The 14,316-nt window shown below is 46.6% G+C and overlaps 1 protein-coding gene across 1 annotated transcript; it reads right to left on the bottom strand.

Moving 5' to 3' along the window:
* Positions 1–1,659: 1,659 nt before the first annotated feature.
* Positions 1,660–9,998, bottom strand: Kcnj8 (potassium inwardly rectifying channel subfamily J member 8). The gene is made up of 3 exons (XM_052175219.1): positions 9,550–9,998; positions 8,387–8,829; positions 1,660–3,552 (listed from the first exon to the last, which is right to left on the bottom strand). The coding sequence occupies exons 2-3, from the start codon at positions 8,758–8,760 to the stop codon at positions 2,652–2,654; spliced, it is 1,275 nt and encodes a 424-aa protein (XP_052031179.1). The 5' UTR covers positions 8,761–8,829; positions 9,550–9,998; the 3' UTR covers positions 1,660–2,651.
* Between the last annotated feature and the right edge of the window lie 4,318 nt (positions 9,999–14,316).

Raw genomic sequence — 14,316 nt, forward strand, 5'->3', positions numbered from 1 at the left:
AAAAGGAAGAGTTATAGTATAACCTGATTAATGACATGAAAACGTATGGCTATTGTATGAAGACTTAAGTGGCAGGAAAAACTTTAAATATTGAATATAAAATAATAGTTAAACTTAATATAAAAGTAAAATCATGTACACATGCATGTAATAAAAGTATACACACATACAGAAAAAGAGAGAGCAAATTGTGTGTGTGTGCGTGCATGTGTGTGTGTGTGCATGCGTGTATGTGTGTGTGTGTGTGTATGTGTGTGTATGTGTGTGTATGTGTATGTGTGTGTGCATGCACATGCCTGTGTGTGTGTGTGTGTGTGTGTATGTGTATGTGTATATGTGTGTGTGTGTGTGTGTGTGTGTGTGTGCTCTTCCATATACCGTGGCTAGAGAACACCCTTGAGTGTGATTTGCTTCTCAGGCACTATCCACCTTGTTCTCAAGACAAGGTCTGTCATTGGCCTGGAGCTTACCAAGCAGAGTAGGCTCTCTGACCTCTAGTCAGTCATCTGTCTCCTCCACTTCCCAGTGCCCTGGGATTCCAAGAGTGTGTCCCCATGCCTGATGCCTTCTGGTCTTGATCCCGGGTTCTCAAACTCTCTACAGGGTAAGCCATCATAGTCTATGATATTCTAGTTGCCTAAAATAAAGGACATGTTCTCCAAATCACCAGTGCAGTGAATACAGTTCAGCAACATTAGGCCATAGAGTCTCATTCATTCTAAAGGGTTTGCAGATTTTTAGAGGTTGTTCTGTGAGCGTTTGATCAATGTGGCTGTCATTCTCTCAATACCATCATGTTCTAAGCCACTCTAGCCACAGAGAGCCCCATCGGACCCTTCCGTTGACTCCCCCATAAATGTGATTGCCATAACATCTCTGGTATCCCACAATGGCAAGTGATGAGAATTGCCCATGTCCTGTGTGTAGGACATCCTGTATCACCAGACACAGAAATCCTGTATCTCACCCTCACTGACTGTGTCCAGCATTTCCTACCCTACAGCCTGTGGCCTCCCAGGAATCTGCTTTTCCTAGAGAGCAGGCGCACTGTCCATATTCCTGGGGCACATGTGGCCACTGCTTGCTGGGTTTGCTTAGCCACCTTGGGATAGCAATGTGACAAACCTTTCCCAGAACTGATACAGAATCTGCAATTGCTGTTAGGCTGTTTTACAAAGATATTTCCTCCAACTACTTCTAAAGAAATGTCTCAATCTTTCAACAATTGTCAGACCTTCATCATGTACACCCTGTGGGAAGCAGGCCTTACTGGACCAGGAAGGAGGTACTCTGGATATGTTTACCAGTAAATAACATAGAAACTATGAAGCAGACATCAAGTCTGACTTCCAAATGTTGTTCTGAGTGTCTGGAAAACTGGAGAGTTGTTTTTGTTGTTCATTGTTTTTTCTTTCCTTTTTCTTTGAAGGGTGAGGTGGTCCAGGCTGGCTTCAGACTCCATGTGTAGCTGAGGCTTACCTGAACTTATGACCCATCTCCTCATCCTCTCAGGCTAAGATAACAGGTGCTGCATCAGCATGCTTGGTTTATGCTGTGAGGTGCTGGAAACCAAATCCAGGACTTGGTACTCGCTAGCTAAGCACTCCCTAGCTGAGCTACACTCCTGTACCTGGAAGCATCAGCTTCGAAAGACATGAGTAGGTTTTGAGTATTTTATTAAACAGGCAAGCAGAGCTTCAAGTGCCTGTTTGATCTTTGAGTCTAGAGTTCCAAGTCAGACATTTTTTTTTTTTTTTTTTTTTTTTAGGAAGGGTTAGCCTAACCCAGCAGTTGCTATTCCCCTGGTTAGAATCACGAATCTTTTAAGGTTAGACTTGAACTTATTCTTGAAAACCCATGTGGTTCAATGGCTCATATAAAAAATAAATTCAGGCCCCAACTCTGAATAAAAGGCTACCCAGCTGCCCAGTCTCCACATTTTACCACATCACACACTGTGTTAACCCAGGACATCTCTCTACTCTGCCCTTACTTGAGATGCAGAAGCTGAGGATGATGAAACGGGCTTTGGTAGACCACCTCCTCTCTGCTAAGTGGCAGAAGCTCAAACAAGCAGGCCAACTGACCTGACTGCAGAGATTGCTGGGAAGAAAACAGTTTTATGATGAGAGGAGAACCAGAGATAAAGAGCTCAGGTTTCCATGACATCCCAAACCCAGAAAGACATGGCCAAAGAATGTTTCAAACCAAAATTCAAATAAACTGCAAAGGAAAGAGGAGCCTGCAGTTGCCTTTGGCCACAGACCTGAGCAGGGATCTTAGAAGGGATCATCATAGTGATGAGAATACCATCATCATGTGACTCCATGCCTCTAAAAATGTCTGAAAGCGTCACTGTGGCATGTGGCAAGCGTCCGTGTGGGAAACAAGTGTGAGCCGTGAGTCCTCTGCTTTGTGTGTTATTGTTTATTAATACAGGAAGTTTAATGTCTCAAATATGAATATTTCTCAGTGCATTAAACTATGAATACTGTGTTCCAGCCCCAAACTGGTGATGAGTCCAGTGTTTCAATCATCAGAATTCAGTGAACTGTCTCAGGATCGTCTGTCAGTCATCGGGGCTCAGTGAGTGACTGTCCTAGAGCTGTCAGTCAACAGGACTCAAGTGACTGTCTATGGTCATCCAGCCCTCACGATTCTGATGGACACTGGTTTCCTTCTGGAGTCATGAATTGCACCTTCGGCACCATGAGGGAGGAGTTATTCCTCCGGATGGAGTTGCTTCTCCTCATGGAGTTGTTTCTTCTCATGGAGTTGCGCTTCCTCAGAGAATTCTGGTGTGACAGTTCGCTCTTTTGGAGGGTCTGAATCAGGATGGAAGGCTTCTCGTCCAGCTCCCGGGCACTGCATCTTGGTGCGGCCACTCTCACAGTATTGCCAAATTTCGAATAGTCCACAGAGTACACGCCCTCCTCCTCAGTCACAATGGACACGAAGCGGTGCCCCCACTGGATCTCCTCTGCGATGTAGGAGGTCCGCGCTTGCGTGGTGATGCCCGTGGTTTCCACCACGCCCTCGAGAATCACTATGACCTCCAGGTCTTGATTGGCAAGGTCAGTTGCTGAGATATCATACAGAGGGCTACGCTTATCAATCACGTGGCAGATGATCAAAGGGGCCACTAGGAAGATATTATTGCTCTCGATGGGATTATCAACAGGAATGTCCTGCTGATGAATCGGCACCACCTCCCCTTCGGGCGTCGTGGTTTTCTTGACCACCTGGATGCGCACCGAGGCGCTAATGATCATACTCTTCCTCAGGTCACCCACCCGGAACATGAAGCACAGCTTGCCGTTGCGGACCGCGATCACAGCATGGCGGCTGAAAATCAGCGTCTCTGCCCTTCTGTGGGCCTGTGCTGTTTTCATGAAGATGCAGCCCAACATGACGGCGTTGATGATCAGACCCACGATGTTCTGCAGAATCAAAACCGTGATGGCCAGAGGACACTCCTCAGTCATCATCCTCCCTCCAAACCCAATGGTCACTTGAACCTCGATGGAGAAGAGAAACGCAGAAGTGAATGACCTGTAAGGACCAATATCAGAAATAATGCCAGGTCAGCGTGTGCGTGCTGAGAAGAGCCCAGAAGGAGCTGCGCTTGCCACCACAGCCTGGAGATTCAGGAAATACTAATTTTATTTCTTTATTATTATTTGTTGTTGTTATTGTTATTGTTATTATTTTGGGCGGGTTTTTTTTCGAGACAGGGTTTCTCTGTGTAGCCCTGGCTGTCTAGAACTCACTCTGTAGACCAGGCTGGCCTTGAACTCAGAAATCCACCTGCCTCTGCCTCCCAAGTGCTGGGATTACAGGAGCATGCCACCACTGCCAGGCTTGAAAGACTAAACTTCAAGCATCCCCCCTGCTCCTTTCTCCCTCCCTCCCCCTCCTCCTCATACCTCCCAGGCTTCTTCCTTTTCTGCTCATTCCTCTGTATGTACCTACAGATCTGGGGATACGATTTCACTAATGTTTCCTAGATCACATACTGTGTGAAGACATTCATAAAATAAACAACTAAATATAAATTATAGATATATTTCATTTTTACCAAAGCTTAACTTACTATCTGGAATTTTTTTTTACCAGGTATTTGTTTGTTATTTATTACCTACTTGTGTTTGAGAGACTTGAGTCGTGTGGAAGTCACTGAATAATGACTGAATGCTTTATTATTTATACCTTCTAGAATCATAGTCATTATCCAGTAATTGACTGTCCTGTTTACAAAATTGAGTACAGTGATAAAACATTACCCAGAAAACATTTGTATTTTAATAAGAAGAGTGTTTTCCCATTTGAAGAAGAGAAGATTTTTTGTTGATTATCTTGTTTTCCAAGTGACCCAGACTACTTGGAAACTATTATAGGAGTTTCAAGTGCCAGTTAGTAAATGACTGTCAAGACTATGTATACATAATGCCTACGTCTGTGAGGGAGCAAGGGGAAAGAGTCAACCGGTGTCAGGATTTTCTTGGGAAGGTTTATTTGGGGGGGTTGCACATTCCTCCCCACCTTATAGACAAGAGTTTGGAGGGCTCCTTCTGGATCTGAGTGAGTCTCCAAAAGTCTCCTGAGCTAATATCCATTTATCAGTGAGTGCATACCATGTGTGCTCTTTTGTGATTGGATTACCTCACTCAGGGCCCAGAAGCTTGGAATACCCAAGACACAATTCACATATCAAATGATCCCCAAGAAGAAGGAAGAACAAAGTATGGCTACTCTGGTCTTTCTTAGAAGGGGGAACAAAATACCCACAGAAGGAGATACAGAGACAAAGTGTGCAGCAGAGTCTGAGGGAAACACCATCCCCACTGCCCTACCTAGGGATCCATCCCATCTACAGTTATAAAACCCAGACACTATTATCAATGCCCACAAGTACTTGCTGACTGGAGCCAGATATAGCTGTCACCTGGGAGGCTCTCCAGTGCATGACAAGTACAGAGTGGGACACTCTCAGCCAGCCACTGAACTGAGCACAGGGTCCCCAATGGAGGAGCTAGAGAAAGGACTCAAGGAACTGAAGGGGTTTGCAGCGCCATAGGAGGAACAACGATATGAGTTACCCAGTACTCTCAGAGCTCCCAGGGACAAAAACATCAACCAGATAGTTCACATGGAGGGACCCATGGCTCCAGATGCATAGGCAGCAGAGGATGGCCTTGTTGGATATCAAAGGGAGGAATGCCCTTGGTCCTGGAAAGGCTCGGTGCTGCAGGGTAGGAGAATACCAGGGCAAGGAAGCAGGAGAAGGTTGATTGGGGAACAGGGGGAGGGAAGGTGGCTTATGGGGTTTTCGGGGTGGGGGGTGGGGGGGAGAGACCAGGAAAGGGAACAACATTTGAAATGTAAATAAAAAATATATCTAATAAAAAAAAAAGAAGAAAGTCTCCTGGGTAATTCTGTTAATCTCTGGCTGAGAAGAATCACAGTTTGTTATTAGCAGAATCTTCGCCTCACTGCATACCCAGTACTGCTGTGGCTTCTTCACAGCCCCTAGCCCCGACACCCACCCCAATTCCACACTTCTTTAACTTCATAGGACAGAAGCCATACCTTACAGTCTGTCAAAATATTATCTCCAAACGCCAGGCACAATGATCGAACAAAACATTTGAACTTTGAACATTCAATACACACTGCCCTTTGGTAGGAAGCCAGGAGAGTCCATACACATCCGGTGGCTCCCCAGCGGGGGTGGGAAAGGAGCCTTTTATCTCTGTTGTGGCTAAAGAGGTCTGTGCAAAACTGTAAGAACTGACTTCTGCCCTACCCACACACGCTGAGATATGCGGCATAGGCTGAGAATACCACAGACAGTAGAAATGGATCTCAGAAGAGGGGGCACTTACAACACTGGGCTGAGAATACCACAGACAGTAGAAATGGATCTCAGAAGAGGGGCACATATAACACTGGGCTGAGAATACCACAGACAGTAGAAACGGATCTCAGAAGAGGGGGCACTTATAACACTGGGCTGAGAATACCACAGACAGTAGAAATGGATCTCAGAAGAGGGGCACTTATAACACTGGGCTGAGAATACCACAGACAGTAGAAATGGATCTCAGAAGAGGGGCACATATAACACTGGGCTGAGAATACCACAGACAGTAGAAATGGATCTCAGAAGAGGGGCACTTATAACACTGGGCTTCAATAATGGTTTGTATATTAGAGAAGAGCTCAATGTCTGTCTGTCTGTCCGTGGCTTGGGAGATGGCGGCTCAGGCACTGCGTTTTCCTATTGTTTATTTTGAAATGGAATTCAATTTCTCTATCCAGTATAAGAGCCAATCTTTTCTGGACACCTGTCTTGCTAAACAATCTCAAGTGAAAAAAAAATCCTTCCATAGAGCAGGGCTGAGGGCGGGGCATCAGCTGAATAAATGAGAAAGATGACAGCTGCTATTTCCCCACTCACGCTGCAAAGTCATCTGGACAAGGAGAAGGTGACCCGCCCTAAAGTGAGAGCAACGAAGGGACCCTGGGGGACAGCCACCCAGAGAAAGGGGCTTCCAAATCTGATGATTTGCCAAACACCGAATTTATAAAAGAATTGGAAATGCAAACAGTTAGAATTGTTGCGCATCTTTAAAGTTCTCCAGGAAGAGTGTAAGCTTTCCCTATGCTAAGGAGCGAGATTTAGAAGCTGGCGCTGTCATGCTGAGCAAGTCACCTTTGCTTCGCTGTGATGTTGACACCGTTCTCACAGCTCAGCACCAGTAGGAATGCATCTAGGACATAAATAGTCTCCAGAATATCTTATTTGGATGACAAGTGACAAGAAGCAGATTTTAGAAACCAGCGAACACCATGAAATTCTCTTCCTAGAAGACGTCCTAGAAAGAATAATCTCTTTTGATGATCTATCTATATTTAAGTTTTCTAAGTTATTTTTCATGAATAGTGACAATAGATGATCATCTTGAGTAAAATTAGTTTATTTTTAAGGTTGTCATGATCATTTTCCCTACTTCTCTTTCTTGTGACGTTTTTCTTTCCTGTTTACTGGAAACCTGTTTGAATATGAATACCCTCACTGGCTGTATCCAGATCAGTAAGTCAGTGAGGGACGCGGTATTACAGCATCAATCTCTTAAGCACATCTGAAGTATTTAAACAGGAAGAGGACGTTGTTCTCTGTGTCCCTAGTTATCTGCTCACCTGGGCTTCTTACTCACATTGTCATTCAGGCAAAAGCGTGAGGAAAGAAAGTCCTCTCTGCCCAGCGGGAAAGCTGTGGATCTTCCCGGCGCACTGCTCGCTTGCAAAAGCTGAGCTGGAATTTGTCTGTGGTCTAAGGCGACCTCTCTCCTTGACTTGCTGGCCTGGAGATTACTTGGCTGAATGGAAGAGCAGGTCAGAGCCTGCGAAGCTTCGCTCCTGGCTGCGCCACACCACGCTCCTCTGCTTTGACAGACTCAGGACCTCTGAAAGCCTCACTCCTAACAGTTTCCTGACTGGATGACGCTTCTTCAGTCTCTGCCTTACGAATTACGTGAATTTGTCATATCATTCAGAAACGACCCTGGAAATTTTTCCACTTCTGTTACTGTTTTATTTTCTTTATATCATTTTTGCAATTGATAGAAATTATGTCTCCACCCAAAGAAACAAATTAAAAAGTTTGCCCCGTTGCAATGTCTGGGGCCTCATGGGAATACAGAGAGCTATGGAAGCCAAATGCACTTTAGCTGTCTTTGAAACAAACATCCCTAAATGCAGACGTCAAATTCAGATAGCCTAAAAGCTGCCTTGATCATGTTCTGTGAAGCTCTGGAAGGAGACTTCAGTATGCATTTTCTGTTTACTCAACCCCCTTTGTGAAAACTTGGACCAATTTTCACTAAAATTGTCTCTTCTAAATTTTAGAATAAGCTTTAATTTTTTAAAATCTAAACCAATCTGTCAGATATGCTAAATAACCTCGATAAAGAAAGGCTTTTCTTTATTTCAGTTATTTTCATTTTAGTGTGTTTTAAAATTAAGAATGCTTTACAGAAAAAAATATTTCTTGCATTTGCACAATGCTTTTGATTGACTGGAGACATTTTTCTGGGGCACATTGGACATCCTTGTGATGAAAACAAACTGTGGGTTTTGGGAGTCAGGAGTTCTTTGAACCCATCCAAGGTTAGCACAAAGAAGCCGTCGCACGTTCTCAGAAACCTATTCATAAAACTAGATTCGCAAACGCTTTAATGTGCTAGCCTCAGCCCTGCAGCCCCTGTCTGCTTTTGTTTCTGAACTGTCCAATGAAAACCCTTAATTTCACAATCGACTCGATAAAAGAGCTTTTTATTTTTACATTGCTGGTAACTGCCACCTCACCCCATTTCATTCTTACCTGACATTGGTCACACAGACAGTGGACTCCAGGCCGCTCTTCTCCATGGCGCTTTTCTCCATGTAAGCGTAGATGTCCCCGTGGGCAAAGGCCACCAGCCACCACATGATAGCGAAGAGCAGCCAGCTGCAGAGGAAGGACATGGTGAAGATGACCAGCGTGTGACGCCACTTCAGGTCTACTAAGGTGGTGAAGATGTCCTGCAGGAAGCGACCTTGCTCTCGGATGTTTTTGTGTGCCAGGTTGCAGGCTCCGCTCTTGGCGATGAAGCGGGCTTTGGGGAGGCGGTCGCGGATGCGCGGCTTGCGCAGGTTCTCTGCTGCGATGCGCGCCAGGACATACTCCTCCGGGATAATGCTTTTCCTGGCCAACATCTTCCTTTCAGCATAGCCCGCCTACGCACCTGCCCGAACCTGTGGCTCCTTTCCTCCACGCGCGAACTCCTAGAGAAACGCTTATTAAAAACTGTCAACTTAATTTCCTCGTCTCAGGTATCTGTACAAAGGGGTGCTGTTTTACAGACTCGTTAAATTAAAGATGTGATCAATACAAATGAGGTCTGGGATCCCAGGGAAAACTTTTGATCAGAACCAGAGGAATCTTCTCTCACTTTTGGAAATAACCTCAGATAAGCAAATCTTTAAGCATTTTCTGTATATATAGAGTGACTCGAAGAGAATTCTCTCGTGTCTCGGGATTTATAGGGCAAGGATACCTATAAAAGCCCGCTGCGGAAGAAAATTAAAGCCAGTTGGGTCCACCATCTACTTGCTAAACTAGATAAAGTTGCAAGGTTAAAAAGTAAAGATGGAAGGATTCTTATTTTTAGTAGTAGCGAAGAAACTGCTTCCTGCTCATTAAGAAAATATTAACTGTAATTAACAAAGTACCAAACAATGAGTTTTCAAACTTGAAATTGCTTGATTTTAAATTGGAAGGATTTACGAGATGCGTTTTAAAAGGCAGCCCAGCCTCCTCGCCCCTCCCTTTGCGTCCCTACATCGTGCTGGAAAATAATTTGCGACAAGGGGATCAGAGACCCTGCTGAGGGCTGCAGAGGACTTGCCCGGCTTGATCTGGGCTGGGTACACCTTGGCGGTTTGGCTTTGGCTGGGCTGTAGCCGGCTTCCCCTGTTCTCCCCGGGAGGCGCAATGCAACTTACAGACTCGGGGTAGCGCGCCCTGCGGCGGCTGGAGCTCGGCACAGGGCGGGCTGGTCCCGGGTTCTCGCATCCCGGGAGCAGGGACCTCCCGAGCCTCCCGAAGTGCAGATCCGGGGGTTGTTGGTCCTTCAGAACTGAGTTAAGACTCTAGAAGGTGCGATCCATAGTGCACGCGGGGAGGAGGGCCGGAGGATGAGGGTTGGGTTTGGCTTTTCCCCTCCTGCTGCTCGGCCGTGGGGAGGGCGGAGTAGGAGCTGGGGGTAGAGAAGCTAGCGGCGGTGCTCTGCCAGCTCCTCAGCCGCCTAGCTGGGGCCAGACCTCCGACCGAGCCGGGGAAAGTGGAGGCGGCGGAGGCCAGTCCGGGGGAGGCAGGGAGCGGGCCAGAAGGGAGGGACCACCGGGGGAGGAGGCACCGGCCGAGCCAGCTCGGTTCCCAGTAGCCCGGACTCTGCTGCCAGACCGTCACACACGTCTTTAAAAGGCTCGCTGCTCAGAGAACTTTCTGAGCCCAAGTTCACTGACGCAAAGAGATTTTAATTTTTTTTTTAAGTGTAACTTGCGGGGTGTGTGTGTGGGGGGGGCGGAGATCACTGGACTACTTCAGATGAAATAAAACGAGATGGAGAGACTGTAGATGTTTTGGTTGGGGTGAATGTGGGGTGAGGGTGGGATCCCTGCCCTGAGCTTTGTAGATCTATTCACCTTAGAATATAGAAGAGTGAATATCCTTTCCAATAATGATTTCACCAACTAAGACCAGTTTTCAGGAACTTAAAGACACACAAAAGAAACAAAGAGGAAAACAAAAATAGAGACTAACAACAAAACCTTCATCAACAGTCTCTTCCAATAAAGAAAATTTACACCCAGCAGGATGGCTGTCCCCAGACCCACACCACACCTGCCATGGGGTGGGGCTGGGGCGGGCATGCGCAGTCACCGCTTCGTTTTGAGGCAGGCCTCTCCCTCCACTATAGATTGTAGAAAGATAAGATTGCTCATTTGCGCACAAGAAAGATTATGCAGTAAATATCTTTCTATAGCTTTTGAGAAGGAGCGGGGGTGGGGTGGGGGGGGAGAGGAACAAATGTATTTTTTCCTCGCCTCTGGTCAAGCCTCTGTTTTTGGCGCTTGTATTAATGGAAACTTTAATTCTTGGAAATTTTATGTGTTTTCCAAGACTTGAGGGTCGAAAGTATACAAAGTATAAACAACATGTTAATTTACTAGAAAGATCTAAAATTAGTCTTTAATGAAGGAAAATGAGGAGCCCACCCCCACCCCCACTCCTTTTTCCATTGTGAGTAGATCTGCTTAACCCTTTGCATGCTGGAGGGCCTGTCCTGTCGTCAGTGAGATTCTTTTTGTTTCCTTTGTTTTCTGCAGTAATTCATGTTGTGGCCTCATAGAGGCCGTGTAAATAACATTTGTGCTGTGAGTTCTGCTACTGAAATGCCGTTTGGAGTGTACCTTGCTGTGCGGTTCACTGTCTATTAATTTAACACCAAAAACATTAAACATTTTTTTTTCAGAAGACAGGGTTTCATGTATTCTGAGTTGGTCTCAGACTTGCTGTGTAGCCTATGGTGACCTTGAACTTCTGATCCTCCTGCCTGTATCTTCCTTGTGCTGGGATCGCAGGTGTGTACCATCAGGTCTGGTTTTGTTTTGTTTTGATTTTAAGAGCTTGTGCATGCTAGACAACCACTTTACCAACTGAACCACACCACCATGCCTCTCTCCTTATGTGATTTTATTGTAGTCCTTTGAAAAGGATGCTGTTGTGTAACCCAGGCGGGCTTATAGTTTGCTATATAGCCCAGACATGCCTCAAATTCAAAGCAGTCCTCCTGACTCAACCTCCTGAGTGCTGGGATTAATTTATTTACTATGTCTGGCTATTAAATATCTAGTTTGTGTTTGAATAGATATAAATATGTGTCAGTGTTGTTGATCTTAAGAAACAGACTGTGATCATAGAGATGTGGTGTTGCTAAGATCTGACACAATGGAGAATGCAATTAAAATAGGAAAGGAAGGGCTGGAGAGATGGCTCAGCAGGGAAGAGCACTGCTTGCTCTTCCAGAGGACCCAGGTTCAAATCCTAGGATCCGCAAGGTAGGTCACAACCTTCTGCAACTCCAGTTCCAGGGAGTTCCATATCCACTTCTTACCTCTGTAGGCATCAGGCATGCACTGAGTGCACAGACGTATGCACAGCCAAAAGAACACAGAAAATAAATAGTAAAATCTTATTAAAAAATACAAAGCGTGCCATGATAATTCAGTTTGAAGCAGTGAAGGCTTAGATACTAGGGGGATATTTGTGAATTGTTTAGTATCCAATCTAGTAGTTGAAAAACTTGATCTATTTGGAGTATATTGAAAAGTGGAAGAAAAAAAAGATTTTCCACAGACAAGCAGACAGCTATGAAATGTGGCAAGTGCTTGGCATAGCAGAAATGAATCCAGCCAGCAGCCAGGAAGCCGGTGTGGACCAGCAGGTGACAGGGTGAATGTAACAGGTTGAATGTAACAGGAGCTACCCTGTGGTGGGTCCAGGTGGAATGCTTCCATGGCAGCCCAGCTTTCTTAGCAACATAATTGCCCGTGTCAAGTGAGCATCCTGCAGGCTCTCTGTAAGCAGAATAAGCTATTATTTAGAATAGAGTTTGGCGGTTGGAATTCATTGTCAGGTTGCCTGGATTTAGAAACACCTAGGAGACACACCTGTGGTTGTCTATGAGCCAGGGAGGGAAGACTCATCCGGAGCGTGCGTGTGGAGGAGACTCATCCGGAGCATGCGTGTGGGGAAGACTCATCTGGAGCATGCATGTGGGGAGACTCATCCGGAGCATGCGTGTGGGGGAGACTCATCCGGAGCATGCGTGTGGGGGAGACTCATCCGGAGCATGTGTGTGGGGGAGACTCATCCGGAGCATGCGTGTGGGGAGACTCATCCGGAGCATGCATGGGGAAGACTCATCCGGAGCATGCGTGTGGGGGAGACTCATCAGGAGCATGCGTGTGGGGAGACTCATCCGGAGCATGCGTGTGGGGAAGACTCATCCGGAGCATGCATGGGGAAGACTCATCCGGAGCATGCATGTGGGGAGACTCATCCGGAGCATGCATGGGGAAGACTCATCCGGAGCATGCGTGTGGGGAGACTCATCCAGATCATGCGTGTGGGGAAGACTCATCCGGAGCATGCGTGTGGGGAGACTCATCCGGAGCATCATGTGGGGAGACTCATCCGGAGCATGCGTGTAGGGAGACTCATCCGGAGCATGTGTGTAGGGAGACTCATCCGGAGCATGCGTGTGGGGAGACTCATCCGGAGCATGCGTGTGGGGAGACTCATCCGGAGCATCATGTGGGGAGACTCATCCGGAGCATGCGTGTAGGGAGACTCATCCGGAGCATGCGTGTGGGAGAGACTCATCCGGAGCATGCATGTGGGGAGACTCATCCAGAGCATCATGTGGGGAGACTCATCCGGAGCATGCGTGTAGGGAGACTCATCCGGAGCATGCGTGTGGGAAGACTCATCCGGAGCATGCGTGTGGGGAGACTCATCCGGAGCATGCGTGTGGGGAGACTCATCCGGAGCATGCGTGTGGGGAGACTCATCCGGAGCATCATGTGGGGAGACTCATCCGGAGCATGCGTGTGGGGGAGACTCATCCGGAGCATGCATGGGGAAGACTCATCCGGAGCATGCGTGTGGGGGAGACTCATCCGGAGCATGCGTGTGGGGGGAGACTCATCCGGAGCATGCGTGTGGGGGGAGACTCATCCGGAGCATGCGTGTGTGGGGGGGGGGAGACTCATCCGGAGCATGCGTGGCATCTCAGGAGCTGAGGTTCCAGACTGAGCAAAGAAAGAAGAAGGGAGGAAGGGAGCTGAGCACCCGTGCCCACATTCTCTGCCTCCTGGCGGCAGGTGCTGCGTGGGCCTTCCCTCCATGATAGGCTGTGCTTCCTAAACTGTAACCCCAAACAAACCCCTCCCTCCAGGCAATGCTCCTCAGGTATTTTATCCCATCAACAAGAGAAAGAACGAATATGAGGAGGAGGTTCCTGAAGTTCTTACTCTAAAGAAATAAAGCTTGTCAGTTGCTTTCAGACACCGGGGTGTGTGTGTGTGTGTGTGTGTGTGTGTGTGTGTGTGCGAGAGAGAGAGAGAGAGAGAGAGAGAGAGAGAGAGAGAGAGAGAGAGAGAGAGAGAGAGAGAGAGAGAGAGGCTGGTGTCTTTCTCAACTGTCTGTTGCTTGGATTACCAAATGGAGACTGAAGAGGCCCTGGAAAGGACTTCTGAGATGTAGGGTGGGGTCTTTGTGTCTGATGACTTTGACTTGACTCGTGTGTTAACTCTTAGGCATCAGAATTTAGAAAAATCTTCCAGATGACAGTTGGAGCACTCACGTCAACAGCAGGGATGACGGTTGGCCTAATTTCTTGGTGTGCTTCTTTATTCGTGTCCTCATCTAAACCACTTGGGAACATATTGCTTTGGAATCAGCTTCATAAAACATTACATAAACTAGTAATCAAAGCAGCATGCTAGAAACTCACTTTCAGAGTGTTAGCATCAATTGAGAATGACAGTTTAACTCTTCACGGTTGTCTGTTTCACGGAGTTCAGAAAATATTTCTTTTTGAGCTACTCTGTGTGTGTGTTATAAACATATAATAAGGAGTTCAGAAAATATTTGTTTTTGAGTTAGGTGTGTATGTGGTGTGTACACACACATATAATAAGTAT

Source organism: Apodemus sylvaticus, chromosome 2 (genome assembly GCF_947179515.1).
Source record: "Apodemus sylvaticus chromosome 2, mApoSyl1.1, whole genome shotgun sequence".
Taxonomy (NCBI): Eukaryota; Metazoa; Chordata; class Mammalia; order Rodentia; family Muridae; genus Apodemus; species Apodemus sylvaticus.

Bases quoted from the DNA above. Each gene is read 5' to 3' on its own strand.
- Kcnj8 (XM_052175219.1), bottom strand. From the start codon at position 8,760: ATGTTGGCCAGGAAAAGCATTATCCCGGAGGAGTATGTCCTGGCGCGC. The intron at 3,553-8,386 runs GTAAGAATGAAA...TGGTCCTTACAG, and splicing joins GTCTGTGTGACCAATGTCAG to GTCATTCACTTCTGCGTTTC.